Here is a 19,505-nt window from a genome sequence, read left to right on the forward strand (position 1 = left end):
CAGTCAAAATCTGAGCCACCTGTGCTGAAGCAGGGATATCCTGAGAACCCGACCTTTGGGGGCGCTTGAGGACTGGAGTTGAAACCCCTGTCGTAATTGGTAAAATAAAATATTATTTTTTTTTGCTACTGTATAGTACTGCAGTGCACTCAGCACTGTACATACAATATTTTAGGCCCTGCAGAGCTTATTTTGTGTCTGAGGCATGGAGACGTAAAGTGGCTTACCCACTGTCACTGATATTGAAACTAGGTTTAGCAGCTTCACGAGGCAGCGGCCTTCCCACTACACAATTCTCGCTCATTTACAAAATGTTCTTATTTGGAAATTCATCTTTTAAATTGACTTTGAAATATGTTATCCTTATAACAATGTGGTTTCTATATAGTCTATATATACACTCGTTAAACAAAGTGTCATTCACCTAAATTAACCTATGAAGCATCACTGCCTATATGTCACTTGTGTCCATGGTTGAAGAAATTGAATTAACCAGTATGTAGGTATGTATGTATGTATGTATGTATGTATGTATGTATGTATGTATGTATGTATATATATATATATATATATAATGAATATATATATATATATATATATATATATATAATGAATATATCTCAACCCCCTTATAACGCTGTGCTTGGGGTCCAAAGAATCGCATCGTGTTATAAGCGGCTCTCATTAGAAACAATGTACAATTGTATGCATTGTACAATAAAGTATTTAAGATACCAATAATCGTGATGTAAAGTATTCATTAATACCAAAATCGGGAGCCACGCTTGCATCGTGTTATAAGTGGATTAGCGTTGTAACGGATTGCGTTATAACGGGGTTGAGCTTTATATATACATACAGTATACACATATATACATACAGTAATATATACAGTATACTGTATATCTACATTTCTTTTTGTCGAGGCAACTACATTACCAGTATGTTTATCAGTAGTATACTAGAGAAACAGTTTCAGATAGACTGTTTTGTTCATTCCTCTATACTCGTCCTTACAGGTGGAAGTGGATCGTTTCCAAGATACAATGAGACTTCTTTGTGATTATTATAAAGGAATGGAAGGCAAAATCCCAGCTGAGACCAACCAAGACTTTGCACGCATTCCCCTGCTAGATCTTGTCAACACAAACTCACATGCAGAGTCTGAAAAGCCTAAAAGGTACAAAAACACCTCCCTCTCTTTGTGTGTATATGTATGTATATATTTATCTTTATTGTAGGGGGAAGAGTATGAGCCAAAACATTTTACACAATTAAACTACAATAAATCGCTTTCAATAAGAAAATATGACAGAAAGCATGAAGTCTGTATTCTAGCACCACCACAAATTGTATTATCACTAAATGGAATATCTTATTGTTCTGTTAAAAAATGATGTATATACAGATGGAGCAACAAGTATCCGAACAATTGCCTTTGAAAATCTGGGGCAATCTCCCAGTAATGCTGCAACATTTCTGTGACATTTCTGCAAACAGACTAATGGCCCATCGGATTAACACAGCGGGGGTCCCTGGCAGTCTCATTCAGTTTGAATGGGACTGCCAGGGACCCCCGCTGTGTTAATCCGATGGGCCATTACATGGTGTAGGTGTGTGTATCTGTCCGTAAGGTCTGTGTACTACCAGGTACCTATGGGCTCCGAAGACCAGGAGAAGACGGCGTTTGTCTGTCCTCTCGGGTTTTACCGGTTTACCTGCATGCCCCAAAGCATTTGTGGTGCCCCGGCAATATTCCAACGGTTGATGAAGACCATCAGAGATATAAATACCCAGGAATGCCTACTATACCTGGACGATATCATCGTGTTCGGCAAGACTCTCGAAGAACACGAGGAACGCTTCTAAAGGTGTTAGACTGATTGGGCAAAGAAGTTCTGAAGTTGTCACTGGATAAATGCCGATTCTGCCGCACGTCAGTCACCCGCGTGGGTCACAGTGTCCGCAGACGGAGTGGCCACCGACCCAGCTAAGGTCAAAGCCGTGGTGAACTGGCGAAGACCAGAAAACGTTATGGAGCTACACTCCTTCCTAGGGTTCTGCTGGTACTACCGCCGCTTCATGGAAGGATACTCTAGCAAAGCCAAGATCCTCAACAATCTTCTGAAAATATATCCAGAGGATTCTCGGCAGAAGACCACATCCGCGCGGCTCCCCTTCGGAGACAGGTGGCCGTCAGCCTGCGAAAAGGCGTTCATTGGCCTCAAGAAGAGAACGGAAGCACCCATCTTGGTTTACGCCGACCCCGACCAGCTGCGTATCCTACATGTGGATGCAAGCTTCAACAGGCTGGGAGCGGCACTGCACCAGAAATACCCTGCTGGTCTTCGCCCCATGGCGTATGTGAGTCGTAGTTTGACTCCCAGCTATCAAAATTACCCCGTCCACAAATGTGAATTCCTCGTCTTCAAGTGGGCGGTCGTTGACAAACTCCACGATTACTTGTATAGAGTTTCATACGAAGTACGAACGGACAACAACTCGTTGACTTACATTTTGACGTCCGCCAAACTTGACGCCACTGGCCACAGGTGGTTGGCAGCCCTCTCTAACTATCAATTTACCTTGAAGTATAAACCGGAGCCTTTGAACATCGGAGCCGATGCTCTGTCCAGGAGACCTGGGCTGAGTACAACACCTGACGACGGCCTCTGGGAAGAAATCCCTGGACCTGGCATTCAGGCCAAGTGTTTGACGGCCGTAGTAGTAGAGGACAAAGTGGCGTTCTCTGAGATGAGAGTTGCTGATTCGCTGGGCTGCCAATCCCTGCTGCCTACTGTCATCCAGAAGGCATGAATATCACCCAAGACACCACCATCACCTGGAAAGAGCTGCTGATGCGCCAGATATGGGATCCAGTGGCTGGAGCTATACGCCAGGCAATCCAACAAGATAAACCTTCATTGGGGAAACGTGCTCCCACACGGTCGCCGTTATAATGCGGGAATGGGATAAGTTCCAGATCGATAAGGGCCTACTCTATAGGGTGGTTCCATATCACAACCATCCGGATAGAAGGCAGCTGGTTCTACCCAGGAACCTACAGTATATAGTCCTATGATCTGTACACTATGACCATGGACATCTGGGAGTGGATAAGACCTTCGGCCTAATACAAGACCAGTTCTTCTGGCCCCGGATGAGGGAATCAGTAAAACACAATTGCCGCAGATGCTCGCGGTGTATACAGCAGAAGACACTGCCTACCAAAGCAGCTCCAATGGCCCATCTGAAGAGCTCCGGTCCCTTAGACTTCGTATGTATGGATTTCCTATGTATTGAGCCAGATTCAAGGGGCATCAGGAATGTGCTCGTGATCACGAACCACTACACCTGCTACTCCCAAGTCTTCCCCACCAAAGACCAGAAGGCCATTACGGTGGCTAAGATTTTATGGGAACGGTACTTCGTGCATTACGGGCTACCTAATTGCCTACAATCGGATCAAGGGTTGGACTTTGAAAGCAAGCTCATCCGGGAGTTGCTGAAACTGCTAAATATTGACAAGTCCAGAACGACTCCTTATGATCCTGTGGGAGATGCTCTGCCGGGGAGGTTCAACCAAACCCTACTCGACAAGCTCGGCACAATAAAAAGGGCTCTCAGAAGACCGAGTGGAGCAAACAGGTGGAGTCATTAGTGCATGCTTATAATTGCACCAAACACAAATCCACAGGATTCACTCCACATTTCCTGATGTTCGGGCAAGAGGCATGACTTCCTGTGGACATCCATCTGAGGGTATCTACCGACGAGGTACCCAACAGGACACACTACAAGTACGTACAATGGCTCCAAGACAGCCTGCAGCGGGCCTACCAGCTAGAGGAGAAAGCATCGGCCCATCTAAATGCATGTAACAAGCAAGCGGTATGACCACATGGTCCACTATCGGGAACTTTGGCCTTGAGTATCCGTTCTCCTGTGCAATATAGGGATCCCCGGCAAGCACAAGCTGGCTTTCCGCTGGCGTAACGGAGTCTTTGTATTGGAATCTCAGGTGCCGTGCCTCCCTGTCTACCGCATACGAGACGTGGATGGCCAGGTAAATGTCTGACACCGTAACCATCTGCTACCTATCCCGCATGTGGGAGACGATGATCCCGAAATAGACTATAGCATTGGCCAGTGAGGCAAAGGGATTCGACAAGAACTCTGAGTCCGTGACGGAACAAATCATATGGAAGGACAGAGACCAAGGGGCATTTCCCGAAGGAGCAACGGGTAATGGGCCCAGGCCGCATGTACCTACACCAGTGGCTTCAACAAGCCCTCCTCTGGAACCCATGAGTCCAAGTTTTGTACTGTTAAGAGATTTTATTGAGACTGTAGCAAACCCTATGACAGAGTCAGAGCCTCAAACTCATGACCACAACTCCCCAGAGAGAGAGGCGGAGGAAGAACTTTGCAGAAGTCAGCGAGTAAGGCGTCCTCCCAACTGGGTGGCCTATGATTCGTTAGAAGCACCCCACTTCGATTCTCAGCAGTGGTCTCGGAGCAGGCTAATGTCTGTGATAGCCATGCTCACAGAACTGTATAATATCGTTTAAAGTTATTTGCACTGCGATAAGTTGTATGTAAATACTGCATTTTTATTGTGTAACGTATGTACTGTGTTATGTCGTTCCCAAGCGGGACGTTCGTTTCTTCACCAGGGGAAAGAATGTAGCCAGATCCCCTCTGGGTCCCCCTTACCTCTTGGCACAGCTGTGGGGAGGGGGAATGGCTACAGCTGTCCTGTGGGTGGTCAGGGTAAGCGCTACAGAGCTCCGCGGTGTACCCGACAAGCGGGGGCCTCCATCTTTGAAGTCACGCATGCGCAGTGGCCTCAGAGTTGCAGCGGCCATTCTTACTGCTGGGCGCAGGCGCAGTGTTAGTATAGTAGTGGTGGCCATCTTGTAGATGCTCCACTGGGGAACTGCACATCCCATGATCCCCTTGTGTGAACGATCTTGTGGCGCAGCACAGCCAATAGAGCTGGAGGATTCTCCTGCAGGCAAAATAATACGTTTGGCGCGCTTGCGAGAACATGCCAGTCGGGAGCTGGACAGAAGAGGGTATGGTAGTGTCTCAGGTTGCAATGGCCCTAAGACTAGGCCTAAAGTCCCCCTTCAGGCCCCAGCTTGGCCCCGACTCACCAGTAGCTTGTGGGTGCTTCAGGAAATGTCCCTCAGATAGGGACACTTTCCCCATTAGCCCAATAGTGTCAGGGACCCCGCAGAGATGGCGTGCAGTGATGTGCGGACTGTGGTCTGGGACCATACCACCACCACAAGTGAGAGACTGTTAAAGGTGAGACACTCCAACGGGAGTTCACCCCACGCAGAGGCGGATGTCTTCGTTGGATCAGACACTAGGTGGTTAGGTGCCCACGGGCTCCTCAGTTCTTTGGGGGAACCTCACCAGGGTGTGGACAAGGTGGTGATTGGACAGTGGGGCACTGTGTGGGTACGGCCATGCGAGGCCTGTATGGTTTTGTGTTATCAGTTAGTGTTACCAGAAAAGATAATTTATTATATCACCGTGTGTATAATTATTCCTTACTGTGTATTTCTGGGAAGAGGCTATCCATTTGCGCTTGGATCCCTCCTAGGTCTCCCAGATAGGATCAGGTACACCCCAGGCTCTCTGCAACATAAGATCAGGCCTCCTGTGAGCCAATCAGGTAACGTGCCACACAGTTTCCCTAGACACTGGGGGAAGAGGGCTACATTTGCAACTCCATAGAAAAGATATTACGGAACTAGAGAGAGCGCAGTGAAGATCCACCAAATTAATGAAGGGAATGGATAATCTGATTTATGAGAGGCTAGCGGAATTAGATTTGTTTACATAAGAAAAAAGGCATTTATGAGGGGTTATGATAACTATATACAAATATATTTGGGGATAATACAAGGAGCTTGCAAAATAACTTAATTCCAAGGACAGTACAAACAAAACAGGGTCATCCCTTAAGGTTAGAGGAAAGGAGATTTCACCAGCAACAAAGGAAAGGGTTCTTTACAGTAAGGGCAGCTAAAATGTTTAATTCATGATCTATGGAGACATGATGACAGATAAAATAGTTATCTTAAAAAAAAAAAAAAAAGTTAACTTTTTAGAAAGGAAAGGTGTACAGGGATATACCAAGTAAGTAAACATGGGAAGGATGTTGATCCAGGGAGAAATCTGATAGCCAATATTTGGAGTCAGGAAGGAATTTATTTTTCCCCATATGAGATATCATTAGATGTTTCACTGGGGTTTTTTGTTTGCTTTCCTCTGGATCAATATACTGTAAGTACAAATATAGGATAAAGTATCTAATCTAAATTTAGCATAGGTTGAACTTGATGGATGTACAGTATGTCTTTTTTCAACCTTATCAACTATGTAACTCTAGCCCCATTTCTATGCATAAGGGAAACAACGCTGGTGACTACACGTACTGCTGTACCTGCTGCTCACAGGAGGCCTTAGCCTCTGCTACTGGGAACCTGGGGTGAGCTCTTTCTCCTTTAGTGCAGCGCCTCCACCTATAAGGGATCCAAGCGTTGGCGGGATAACCCCTCTCAGGAACTATTACAGTAATGAATACACACACAAGGTATATAATGAGCATTTACTGAACACACATCAATAACTATAACCACACAGTATAACACAACAATAATGTGGGTGAGTATCCCCAAAGTACTTAGGGTGCGGTGGCACCAATATCCCTGGTGTCCTTCTCAGTGTCAATCCCACCCAATGTATGAGATAGCGCTACCCCTGTGAACGTTGGTGTACTTTATACCTGCCTTGGCACTCCTGCATTGGGGATGAAGGGGTTAATTTTATATGCTGTTCCCCTGTACCATTTTCCCCTATACGCATGTTGTTCACTTTTTGCAGGCTAGTCACTACTGCAGTGCTGAATAACAGGAGCCGTTCCATTAAGACTGCTAATTTAGGAACGGAGTGAGCCAGCACCCTGATTGTTGGTGTGCAGCCTCAGTGTAACACCCCAAGAACACACATATTAAAAATATAACTTTGTCATAAGGAAAACATATATTTTTGATAAAGTGCCTTTCTGTTGTAGTTTTAAAATGTACCGGCAGGATGCTATTTTTTTTCTGCCTGCCTTTGTAATGCATTAAGGAACAAATGTTATGCATACATGAGCCCCCTGTTGGGATGAAAGACCCCAGATTCGTAAAGTGTCACTTAATCAGGATGTTTCTGAGTAGCAGATCCTGTTACTCCTCCTAGATATTTCACACCTTGGGACCAAACTCCAGACATTGCGTCCCCAGAAATGAGTGACCCCTTTTTACTTAGCAGTGCTACCAAGCTGCTTACTGAGCATGCTCAGAGTTACCTGGGTTGGCTGTAGGATTTGCCCATATGACATGGCAGGTTCTGATAGGAGGAAGATAATTCCTTGCCAATGGGATGAGGCTAATGTAACACTTCACAGGCCCTTGTCCTTAAAAAGGCCTGTACCCCTCATTCCTGGGTTGGTGTTGTTGTTGCTGTGTTGCTGTTGTTGCTGTTGCTACCTGATTTCTTCAAGCGGATAAGACCTAAGTACAGCGGCTACAATTCCAGAACGCAAGGGGTTAAAAACATCGCAACAAGGAAACTTGCCCTGCTTCAGGATTTCGTTAGCCCTGGGGATCCAGACCAATCCCAGAGAACCAGAAAAGACTTTGCATATTCACAGAAGGATTGGACTGGCTATTTATTTGGCAATTTGCAAATGGACTACATTTTAAAGGACAATCTTCTGGTGCTTGGCACCTTTCTGGACATTATCCTCTTTTTCTCTACCTGTACGTGTAATTATTAAGTTATTCTGCAGTTGTCGTGTGTTTGCCTATCAAGGGAATAAATCTCAGTTTATTTTGCTCAACCTGTTCTGCTCAATCAGGATCCACGAAATATAAATGTGTTATTAAGCGCGTCTCCCGTCACAGGCGTTTAAAACTTTCAGTAACTCCTGGAAATCACACTTACTTCATGTAGCTGCGGTGCTAGCCAGGATTAGAGAGGCAGGTCTCGCCTTAAAACCCACCAAGTGCTTAGTAGGGATGGCTGAAGTCTTATACCTAGTCTTATACCTGGCAGAACCTTCACTGTTATCACTGACCATAACCCCCTAAGTTGGTTGCAGAGGGTGTCGGGAGAGAATGCCAAGCTCCTGCACTGGAGCCTTGCCTTGCAAGAATGTGACTTCACCATTCAGCACAAGAAAGGCAGTGAGCATGGGAACGCTGATGGCCACTCCCGGCAGGACAATCCCCAAGACCTAATGACTTCAAAAACCCTCAGGTCAGCCCAACCACCAGAGGAGGTGGCCAGGGCAAACCTTGGGCTTTGAGTGGGGGAGGTGTGGCGAAAATGGGGGTAATCAGCGCATTACCAAATGAGTAAATATGGGAAGGATGTTGATCCAGGGAGTAATCCGATTTCTAATATATGGAGTCAGGAAGGAATTTATTTTTCCCCTCATGAGATATCATTAGATGATATTTCACTGGGGTTTTGTTTGTCTTCCTCTGGATTGTGGCGAAAATGGGGGTAATCAGCGCATTAATAAAGGCAGTGGGCTCGGCTGGTTACCCCTATTTCGTATTGGGGATGAAGGGGTTAATTTTATATGCTGTTCCCCTGTACCATTTTCCCCTATACGCATGTATTCACTTTTTGCAGGCTAGTCACTACTGCAGTGCTGAATAACAGGAGCCGTTCCATTAAGACTGCTAATTTAGGAACGGAGTGAGCCAGCACCCTGATTGTTGGTGTGCAGCCTCAGTGTAACACCCCAAGAACACACATATTAAAAATATATGTTTCCCTTATGACAAAGTTATATTTTTAATATGTGTGTTCTTGGGGTGTTACACTGAGGCTGCACACCAACAATCAGGGTGCTGGCTCACTCCGTTCCTAAATTAGCAGTCTTAATGGAACGGCTCCTGTTATTCAGCACTGCAGTAGTGACTAGCCTGCAAAAAGTGAACAACATGCGTACAGGGGAACAGCATATAAAATTAACCCCTTCATCCCCAATACGAAATAGGGTTAACCAGCCGAGCCCACTGCCTTTATTAATGCGCTGATTAGCCCCATTTTCGCCACACCTCCCCCACTCAAAGCCCAAGGTTTGCCCTGGCCACCTCCTCTGGTGGTTGGGCTGACCTGAGGGTTTTTGAAGTCATTAGGTCTTGGGGATTGTCCTGCCGGGAGAGGCCATCAGCGTTCCCATGCTCACTGCCTTTCTTGTGCTGAATGGTGAAGTCACATTCTTGCAAGGCAAGGCTCCAGCGCAGGAGCTTGGCATTCTCTCCCGACACCCTCTGCAACCAACTTAGGGGGTTATGGTCAGTGATAACAGTGAAGGTTCTGCCATACAGAGAGGGCTGTAGCTTCTTTAGCGCCCATACTATGGCCAGACACTCCTTCTCAATAGTGGCATATGCCCCTTCTCTGGGCAGCCGCTTGTGGCTCAGAAACATCATTGGAGGTTCCCTGACCTCCTTCCCCACCTGGCTGAGCACAGCACCAATGCCAACGTCTGAGGCATCAGTCTGCTCCAGAAACTTCTTGGAATTATCTGGAGCGGCAAGGATGGGTGCAGTCTTCAAAGCCTGAAATGCTTTTTCCCAGGCTGGAGACCAGACTACCAGCACAGACTGTCGCTTCTGGGTCAAGTCAGTCAGGGGTTTAGCAATGGCACTATACTGGGGAACAAACTTCCTATAGTAGCCTGCAGTGCCTAGAAACGCCATGAGCTGCTGCTTGGTTTTGGGAGTGGACCACTGCACTACTGCCTCTACCTTAGCTGGTTCTGGCTTGAGGTGCCCTCCACCCACCCTATGCCCTAGGTATAAGACTTCAGCCATCCCTACTAAGCACTTGGTGGGTTTTAAGGCGAGACCTGCCTCCCTAATCCTGGCTAGCACCGCAGCTACATGAAGTAAGTGTGATTCCCAGGAGTTACTGAACACAGCAAAATCATCCAGATAAGCCCTTGCAAACCCTTGCATGCCCTCTAACAAACGATTGACCAGGCGTTGGAAGGTAGCCGGTGCATTCCTCATCCCAAATGGCATCACTAAGAACTCATAGAGGCCACTTGGGGTGATGAAAGCCGACTTCTCCCTAGCCTCCTGGGTCAAAGGGATCAGCCAGTACCCTCAACTGAGATCCCTGGTGGTCAGATACCTTGCCCCAGCGAGTTCATCCAGCAACTCATCCATGCGGGGCATGGGGTAGGCATCTGAAACCGTCCCTGCATTAAGCTGCCGGTAGTCCACATAGAACCGGGTGGTCCCGTCCTTCTTAGGCACTAGGACTACCGGACAAGCCCAAGGGCTCTGGGATGGTACAATTACCCCTAGGGCCATCATCTCCTCCACCTCCCTCTCTATACTGCCCTTCACCTCTGCTGACACTCTATAAGCGTGCTTGTGCTTATGCAGAGGTCTCTGATCCCCTGTAAGCACTGGGTGCTCAGTGATGTGTGTCCTCCCTGGCTTGTCCATGAACAGAGCCCTATACTGCTCTAGCATAGCCCTGGCATCTGCCCCTGCCTGCCTACCTCTCCGGGCCCCTAGCTCAACTAGGACCCCCCTAGGAAACCCTATCCTACCTAAGAGGCCTGGCACTGCCTGAGCTACTTCCTGAAACATGTTCCCCATTCCTGGTAACAGGTTCAGGAGCATCTGCACATAATCACCCGCTTTACCCTCTGGCTGGCAGGCGTCCCAGGGGTGGCCAAAGTCTGCCACTGCCCCTACTGCCTCCGGCCAGAAGTAAGGCTGCAACAGCTGGGTTCTCATGTGAGTGACCCCCTGATGCCCCACTAGCGGACTGGGGAAGGCTACCTGCAACACTTGCTGCCTACCCTCCCTGGGTCCCACTAACTGTCTTCTACCTGTCCAGCCCCTGGCTAACCCGGTAGAACCTGTCTCCCTACCCCAGAGCCCGCGGTGCCACAGCCTGTGGTCTGACCCCCCGCTTTCCCAGGACTCGGACGCCCGCAGTCCCATACCTTCTAAGCTGGAGTCAGCTTTCACCGCATCCCTATCTGCTGTCCCTAATTCTAACCACCCACCCTTAGTCTCTAAGTCAGGGGTAGCAGGGACAGGTAAAGGGAACAGTAAGTCAGTCACTGGTCGTGACTCAGTAGTCTGGCTTACCTGTCTGGTCTCCGCAGAGGCCACTGGAACCGTTGGTCCCAAATGCAGGGGGACAGAGGTTGATTCTGCTGTGATTCCTGATGACAGGCTCTTAGGAATCGCTGCAACAGCAGGCAATCCCGCAGCAACCACACAGATCACAGGCTCCAGGTTATTGCTAAGGCGCACCTCAGCAGTTTCCCTGGACAAAACTCCCACCTCCCTCATGCCATGATTGGCACCCCCATCCAAAATGATCTGTGCACCCTGTAAGGACCGCAGCCCTCCATCAGGCATGGTTCTTTGCACCCCGGTGCCCGGGGGCAAATCTTCTGGCTGCACCAGAATAACAGCTGCACCCAAATGTGGGAAGCTCCCTGCTTGCCGGTCACCAAAGGTAACCCTCCGTGGGTGCCTGCTCAGGACATCAGCAGGCTGCATCTTGACTGATGCACTTGGACATCTTCTGCTCTCTGCTGCTGGCTCCGAGGTGACAAAATCAGCATCTGCCTGGGACATCCCTCTTGATTGTGGCTCCATGGCTGTGCTCTGTTCCTCTGTGTGGGCCAGCCCAATCTGGGTTACTGGCCCTGCAGCTTGTGAACGTTGCCCCTGATGTGGTCCCCCAGACCGCTCACGGTCCGGGCAATGTGGCCGGATGTAGCCCACCTTGTGGCAATGATAGCACCGTCTCTCAAGCTTGAACTCCCCAGTATAGGGCGTGTCGCTGCCCACTGTATGTTTGGGAGTCCGCTGAAGTGCAGACTGGTCCCCCCTAGCCGGAATGGCTGCCTCTCTGGGGACTGCTGCGTTGCTCACCAAGGCTCTGCTGGCTACATATTCATTTGCTGGCTCTGCTGCTTCCACAGCAGTTACTCTGGGAACGTCCTTGTGGACGGACATTCACAGAGGTACGCAATTAGGAGGCTTTATAACGTGAAATTATAATAGGCTTTATTGTGCCTGTTCCTTTTCATCAGGAAAATTATCCAAACACAGGGGGGGGGGAACAAAGCTTCCATTCACTTGGGAGTAATTCTAGTGAAAACACTATGCAACCAATTCACATCTCCCTAGTCAAGCATTTCTCCCCAGCCCCAAACATAGCATGAAAATAAGCAGATACAGTATAAGCAGTCTCTTAATAATGAAAGTCTTATCTGTTTATCAGCTGTAGAGTAAGCTTCTCTGCTCTCCTGGAACCGCACTGAGCGTGCACAGAAAATCAGCATCCAGGTTTAGAAGTCTTATTTGGGCCTTGTGTCTTGAAAGCAGCTCTGCTAACTTTGGCAGATCTCAAAACAAGTGTGCCTCCAAGTTCAGCTCAGGTGTCAGCTAAAGAGTTCTCACTTCCTGTTTGAACAGACAGGCTTTTGTAAGCCATCTCAATCAGGCAGGTGGTGTTTAGTAATTAACTACCAGAAGTTAACCACCACACTGCTAGATTAAAGGCACATTACTGAACAGGGATTAGTCCCCTGTTACAGTCCTGTTCCCCGCTGACAAGGTGGGAGTGAGGGGGGCCTTCCAAGCGCTGTCGACAGGAGCTCGAGTCGCTGTTCATAGCTAAGCCCTTCTCCCCAGGCGGTGAGGAGTGCAATGAGTTCAGAGGTAGCAAGTCCGGTCGCCGCAGCGACTGATCCATCTGCACCCCCTGGCACCACGCCACCCTTTTCCAGGCGGTCACTGACATCCTCCCGCTGTCCTTGCAGCCCTTGAGCTGGAGGGACTGCCTGCACTCCGGCCTGAGTACTGTCTGCTGGCGGGGCCATCCTGCCCTCTTATTCTTCTAAATCCTCTTCCAGCTGACTCTTTGAACGACCGTCTGTCGTGAACCCGTACCCCACTCATCTCTCCACTATCTGCGCCCGGTTCCAGGTACAAAACCTTCCTGAGCGTGGACTCATGGTGCCACTGGGGTATAGGTCCAGAGACCAGTGAATTATCTCGTGCTTCTTTGGAAGTGTGTGTAAGTTGCCACTTGTCTGAGGCACTTGCAATCTACAAGGTCCTCACTATATTACAGAACACTGCAATATAGGCTCAATCAGTATCTCACCAGCTGCCACCAGTTTTAAACGCCTGTGACGGGAGACGCGCTTAATAACACATTTATATTTCGTGGATCCTGATTGAGCAGGACAGGTTGAGCAAACACACGACAACTGCAGAATAACTTAATAATTGCACGTACGGGTAGAGAAACAGAGGATAATGTCCAGAAAGGTGCAAAGCACCAGAAGATTGTCCTTTAAAATGTAGTCCATTTGCAAATTGCCAAATAAATAGCCAGTCCAATCCTTCTGTGAATGTGCAAAGTCTTTTCTGGTTCTCTGGGATTGGTCTGGATCCCCAGGGCTAACGAAATCCTGAAGCAGGGCAAGTTTCCTTGTTGCGATGTTTTTAACCCCTTGCGTTCTGGAATTGTAGCCGCTGTACTTAGGTCTTATCCGCTTGAAGAAATCAGGTAGCAACAGCAACACAGCAACAACAACACCAACCCAGGAATGAGGGGTACAGGCCTTTTTAAGGACAAGGGCCTGTGAAGTGTTACATTAGCCTCATCCCATTGGCAAGGAATTATCTTCCTCCTATCAGAACCTGCCATGTCATATGGGCAAATCCTACAGCCAACCCAGGTAACTCTGAGCATGCTCAGTAAGCAGCTTGGTAGCACTGCTAAGTAAAAAGGGGCCACTCATTTCTGGGGTTGCAATGTCTGGAGTTTGGTCCCAAGGTGTGAAATATCTAGGAGGAGTAACAGGATCTGCTACTCAGAAACATCCTGATTAAGTGACACTTTACGAATCTGGGGTCTTTCATCCCAACAGGGGGCTCATGTATGCATAACATTTGTTCCTTAATGCATTACAAAGGCAGGCAGAAAAAAAAATAGCATCCTGCCGGTACATTTAAAATTGCAACAGAAAGGCACTTTATCAAAAATATATGGTTTCCCTTATGACAAAGTTATATTTTTAATATGTGTGTTCTTGAGGTGTTACACTGAGGCTGCACACCAACAATCAGGGTGCTGGCTCACTCCGTTCCTAAATTAGCAGTCTTAATGGAACGCCTCCTGTTATTCAGCACTGCAGTAGTGACTAGCCTGCAAAAAGTGAACAACATGCGTATAGGGGAAAATGGTACAGGGGAACAGCATATAAAATTAACCCCTTCATCCCCAATGCAGGAGTGCCAAGGCAGGTATAAAGTACACCAACGTTCACAGGGGTAGCGCTATCTCATACATTGGGTGGGATTGACACTGAGAAGGACACCAGGGATATTGGTGCCACCGCACCCTAAGTACTTTGGGGATACTCACCCACATTATTGTTGTGTTATACTGTGTGGTTATAGTTATTGATGTGTGTTCAGTAAATGCTCATTATATACCTTGTGTGTGTATTCATTACTGTAATAGTTCCTGAGAAAATTAACCCCTTCATCCCCAATACGAAATAGGGGTAACCAGCCGAGCCCACTGCCTTTATTAATGCGCTGATTACTCCCATTTTCGCCACATGGATCAATATACTGTAAGTACAAATATAGGATCAAGTACAATATCTGTCTTCTAAATTTAGCATATGTTGAACATGATGGACGTATGTCTTTTTTCAACCTCATCTACTATGTAACTATGCAAGTACAGGGCTTACATTTATGTACAGTATTTATAACTCATATTGGGAAGGGGGACTAATGAGGATAGTACTCTCACTTCAGCTTAATTATATAAACATGTGTATGGATACAAGTGCAGTGTAGGTGCAAGTATGCATGTTTACATAATTTATGTACAGTATAAGTATTTCTTTTGGGAAATTTAAACAGCGAAGGATTCCTGATTATTTTTTCACTAATCTGACTGTCATAGATTGATGTCAACGAATGATGATCAGTTTGTACTATTGTATTAATCTGTTAAATAATGGCAAATTACATTATTATCCCAGAAGTGATGTTCATAGCAGATTAACTGAATGGCGATAAACACACCGCTTCAACGATTCCACTTCATACAGTGCTCAAGCTCATTATGGACCTCTAATACTGTAAATTAAGCTTTGCTTTCCCTTACCAGCATCACAAAACTTGTTTATGATAACTACAACTCATTTTTTTAGCTGAATCATTATTTAAAATGCACATTTCATAAACAATCAATATAATCCTAACATTGTTTTATTAAAAATAAAACTGGTGTGTGGTTGGTATGGTTAATTTCTGTGGACCCTACTGTATATAAGTTGAGAATTCACTTAATAATTTCATTATCAATTAATAAAATTTTTCTACGATTACACACACATGCAGATAAGAACCCTTTCATTGACAATGTAGCTGCATCATTGAAAATTTACAATACACATGTTCTGTTGATTTCTATGGTTCAAAAGCATGTTGTTCAAATTAGTTGTATGTTCTCTGTTTAAATGTGTAGTCATGAGAATGAAATGGAGAAATTGCCATGTAAATGAGTTTTCACACCTTTTTGTTTTTGTGTCGTCTTTCTTAGTTACTCTAGCAGTTTGGCTGATGTCAAAACACAAAAGTATAGAAATATCAATATAGATACACGCATATAACCCTTTCTCTTTCATTTAAAACGCATAAAAACCTGCAATCAGTATAACTAACATTTGTACTCTAATTGTATTCAACATGCTGCTAAAAGAGCCGGCCAGTGTTCAATAATTCTTTAAAATCTCAAAATTGGGGTGCCATCTTTTGGCCCAACATTTTTAAGCCTAAATGGCTTGCCAACCCCAAAGAGGCAGGTCATACACTAACAATAAAACACAGCACTCCTGCAGAAATTGTTAAGATTGAAACTACAGCACTATGTATTGGGAGAGTTTACCAAACCCTTAGATTCTGATCATGCAACAAGTGGTCGAACTGCCCCTTTAATACTAATTTTACAGATGTTTAGTAACTTATCTCTCTCTTTATTCCAACCTTTTTATTCCACACATTTTCCTCCACCAGAAAAAAAACAGCTGGATAACATGCCACTCATGTCAAATCAAACATGCACCTTGACGACTTAAATAATCTACTTGTTTGTGCATTGTTTACACCATTCACCAATTAATTGTGTTGTGGTTTGACAAATGTGTTTTCTATTTCAAGAATTCCTCTTGTGCCTCGAAGAGCCCAGTCTCCAGAGCAAAATGCCAGCAAACATAAGAGCAGGGCACCTCAAATGAAAGGAAAGGATGATCCTTCACTGGAGATCTCAGGGCAGATCTGTGATGCTGATCGGAAGTTTATCACTGACACCTGGCAAGCAGCAATTACATCAATTACAAACATGGTAACATTGGCAGATTACATGCAAATATATTCATATATATATATATATATATATATATATATATATATATATATTAAACTGGTGGTGGCTGTGAGAGTCTCCGGTAGGTTGTTCCACTTTTGGGGTGCACGGTAAGAGAAGGAGGAGCAGCCGGCTTCTTTGTTGAGCCTTGGGACCATGAACAGTCTTTTAGAGTCATATCTGAAATGATAAGTGCTGCATGTGGTAGGGGGGAGGAGCTTGTTCAGATAAATGGGCAGCTTGCCCAGAAAGTATTTGAAGGCAAGGCAGGAAAGATGTACTTTGCACCTAGACTCTAGTGATGACCAATTACCAAAATGAAATACAATATAATAAAATAAAACACAGTCCCACAGTGGTTTGACTCCCACTTAACATTCGGGATGCACATTGATACCCTGACATCCAAAACCTATACCAAACTAGGTGTATTTTACAATACTGCTAGTCTGCTGGTCAGAAAGCGTATCGCACAGCAGATGCTAATGCCAATTATCAACTATGGAGACATAGTATACGACTCGGCACCCCAAACCCATCTTGGCAAACTTGACACCCTCTACAATTCAATATGCCGTTTTGTTCTCCAATGCAATTACAACACACATCACTGCGAGATGCTTAAAGAACTAGATTGGTCATCACTTGAGTCTAGATGCAAAGTTCACCTTTCCTGTCTTGCCTTCAAATACTTTTTGGGAAAGTTACCAATCTATCTGAACAAGCTCCTCACCCCTACCACATGCAGCACTTATTATCTGAGATCAGACTCCAAAAGACTGTTCATGGTCCCAAGGCTCAACAAATTATCCGGCTGCTCCTCCTCTTACCGTGCAGCCCAAAACTGGAACAACGTACTGGAGCCTCTCACAGCCACCACCAGTTTAAGTTCTTTCAAAACTAAAGCTGTCTCAAATTTTAATCAGGTTTGTAACTGTTACATACACCTATAATATATATTATCTCTTACTGTGCATGAAATGTCTTGTATATAATGTATACCCTGTTCACTTATATAACTATTGTACTTATTACTTACAGTATTGTAATCATGTATTATTTTTCATCTTAACTCTATGCTCAGGACATACTTGAAAACAAGAGAACTCTGAATATAATACTTCCTGGTAAAACATTTTATAAATAAATAACTTCTCATTGAGAGAGGAAATGGAGCCAAGAAACTGGGTGATGTCAGTCAGGGACTGTAGAGGGGCTTTAGGGGGGTGGTACTGATGCAGCCACGAGTATCCGAACACTTGCCTGGGAAAATCTGGGGCAATACCCCAGTAATGCTGCAACATGTCTGTCACATTTCTGCAGACAGACGAATGGCCCATTGGATTAACACAGCGGGGGTCCCTGGCAGTCCCATTCAAACTGAATGAGACTGCCTGGGACCCCCGCTGTATTAATCCGATGGGCCATTAGTCGGTTTGCAGAAATGTCACAGAAATGTTGCGGCATTACTGGGGTATTGCCCCAGATTTTCAAAGGCAAGTGTTCGGATACTTGTGGCTGCATCTGTAGATGCCAGCAAGCAAGATGGGCTTAGAAAAGGGGAGGCAGATTTTGCAATCTAGGATTTCAAAAGAGGGTGGGCTTGGGGGACAATTTAACAGTGTAAATTGTAAGGTGTCTGCAATATAAAATAACACGCCTCTTCTCTTTGACCTATCTCTCCTAGAAATGGAGTATCCCTGAATGGTTATATTTGCATTGGGAGTTTTAGGGGCTAGCCATGTTTTGGGGAGGGATCTGCCTTTTCAGCTCATACCAGGTAGATGTTAAATAAAGATCAATAGTAGATGGGCTTAATTTGATAGAGGGGTTCCAAATCAAACAAACATACCAGGTAGATGTTAAATAAAGTTCAGAATATGTGGGAGATGGGTGCTCCAAAGATTATGAAACTTTCATGCAATAAATCCTTACAATGAGGGCTCCTATATACAACTGTGCTATGGAGTGGGTATAGACTAAAGTATGACCTGTGAGTGACCAATTCAATCATAAAATCACTTCTCCTGAAGGGAACAATCAACAAATCAACAAATCACCTTGATGTAACCTCATTGGAGGAAAATAACAAGTAATGGAACTCATCCATATATGATCATGAATAAACAAATAACTTGGAAAGATCGTACCCACTCCTTCAGTCTAAGGAAGTCCATGGTGGCGTGCCAGCCGTAGAAGCATAGTTACATAGTTACATAGTAGATGAGGTTGAAAAAAGACGTACGTCCATCAAGAACCTATGCTAAATTCAGACAACAGATACTTTATTCTATATCTATACTTACTTATTGATCCAGAGGAAGGCAAACAAAAAACCCCATTAAGGGGAAAAATTAATTCCTTCCTGACTCCAAGAATTGGCAATCGGATTAATCCCTGGATCAAGATCCTTCCCATGTATACTTATTTGGTATATCCCTGTATACCTTTCCCATCTAAAAAGATGTCCAACCTTTTTTGAACAAATCTATTGTATCTGCCATCACAGTCTCCATGGGTAATGAATTCCACATTTTAACTGCCCTTACTGTAAAGAACCCTTTCCTTTGTTGCTGGTGAAATTTCCTTTCCTCCAACCTTAAGGGATGGCCCGTGGGATGAATAGTTCTTTTGAAAGCTCCTTGTATTGTCCCTGAATATATTTGTATATAGTTATCATATCCCCTCTTAGACGCCACTTTTCTAATGTAAATAAATCCAATATAGCTAGCCTCTCCTCATAAGTTAGAATGTCCATCCCCTTTATTAATTTGGTGGCTCTTCTCTGCACTCTCTCTAGTTCCATAATGTCTTTTCTTAGGATTGGTGCCCAAAATTGTACTCCATATTCAAGGTGTGGTCTTACTAATGCTTTGTAAAGGGGCATAATTATGTCTACTTCCCTTCCATCCATTGCCCGTTTGATGCAAGATAAGATCTTGTTTGCCTTTGCAGCTACTGCATGACATTGGGCACTATTGCTA

General features: G+C 45.4%; 1 protein-coding gene across 3 annotated transcripts in view; it reads left to right on the top strand.

The window, feature by feature from the left end:
* Positions 1-19,505, top strand: part of SPEF2 (sperm flagellar 2) — a 245,736-nt gene that overhangs the window by 152,180 nt on the left and 74,051 nt on the right. For all 3 annotated transcript variants that reach the window (XM_075588085.1, XM_075588094.1, XM_075588104.1), the window contains 2 exons: positions 1,020-1,180; positions 16,317-16,500. In XM_075588085.1, the coding sequence (XP_075444200.1) occupies positions 1,020-1,180; positions 16,317-16,500 (345 nt within the window). The remainder of the gene's footprint in view (positions 1-1,019; positions 1,181-16,316; positions 16,501-19,505) is intronic.

Source organism: Ascaphus truei, chromosome 1, assembly GCF_040206685.1.
Source record: "Ascaphus truei isolate aAscTru1 chromosome 1, aAscTru1.hap1, whole genome shotgun sequence".
NCBI lineage: Eukaryota > Metazoa > Chordata > Amphibia > Anura > Ascaphidae > Ascaphus > Ascaphus truei.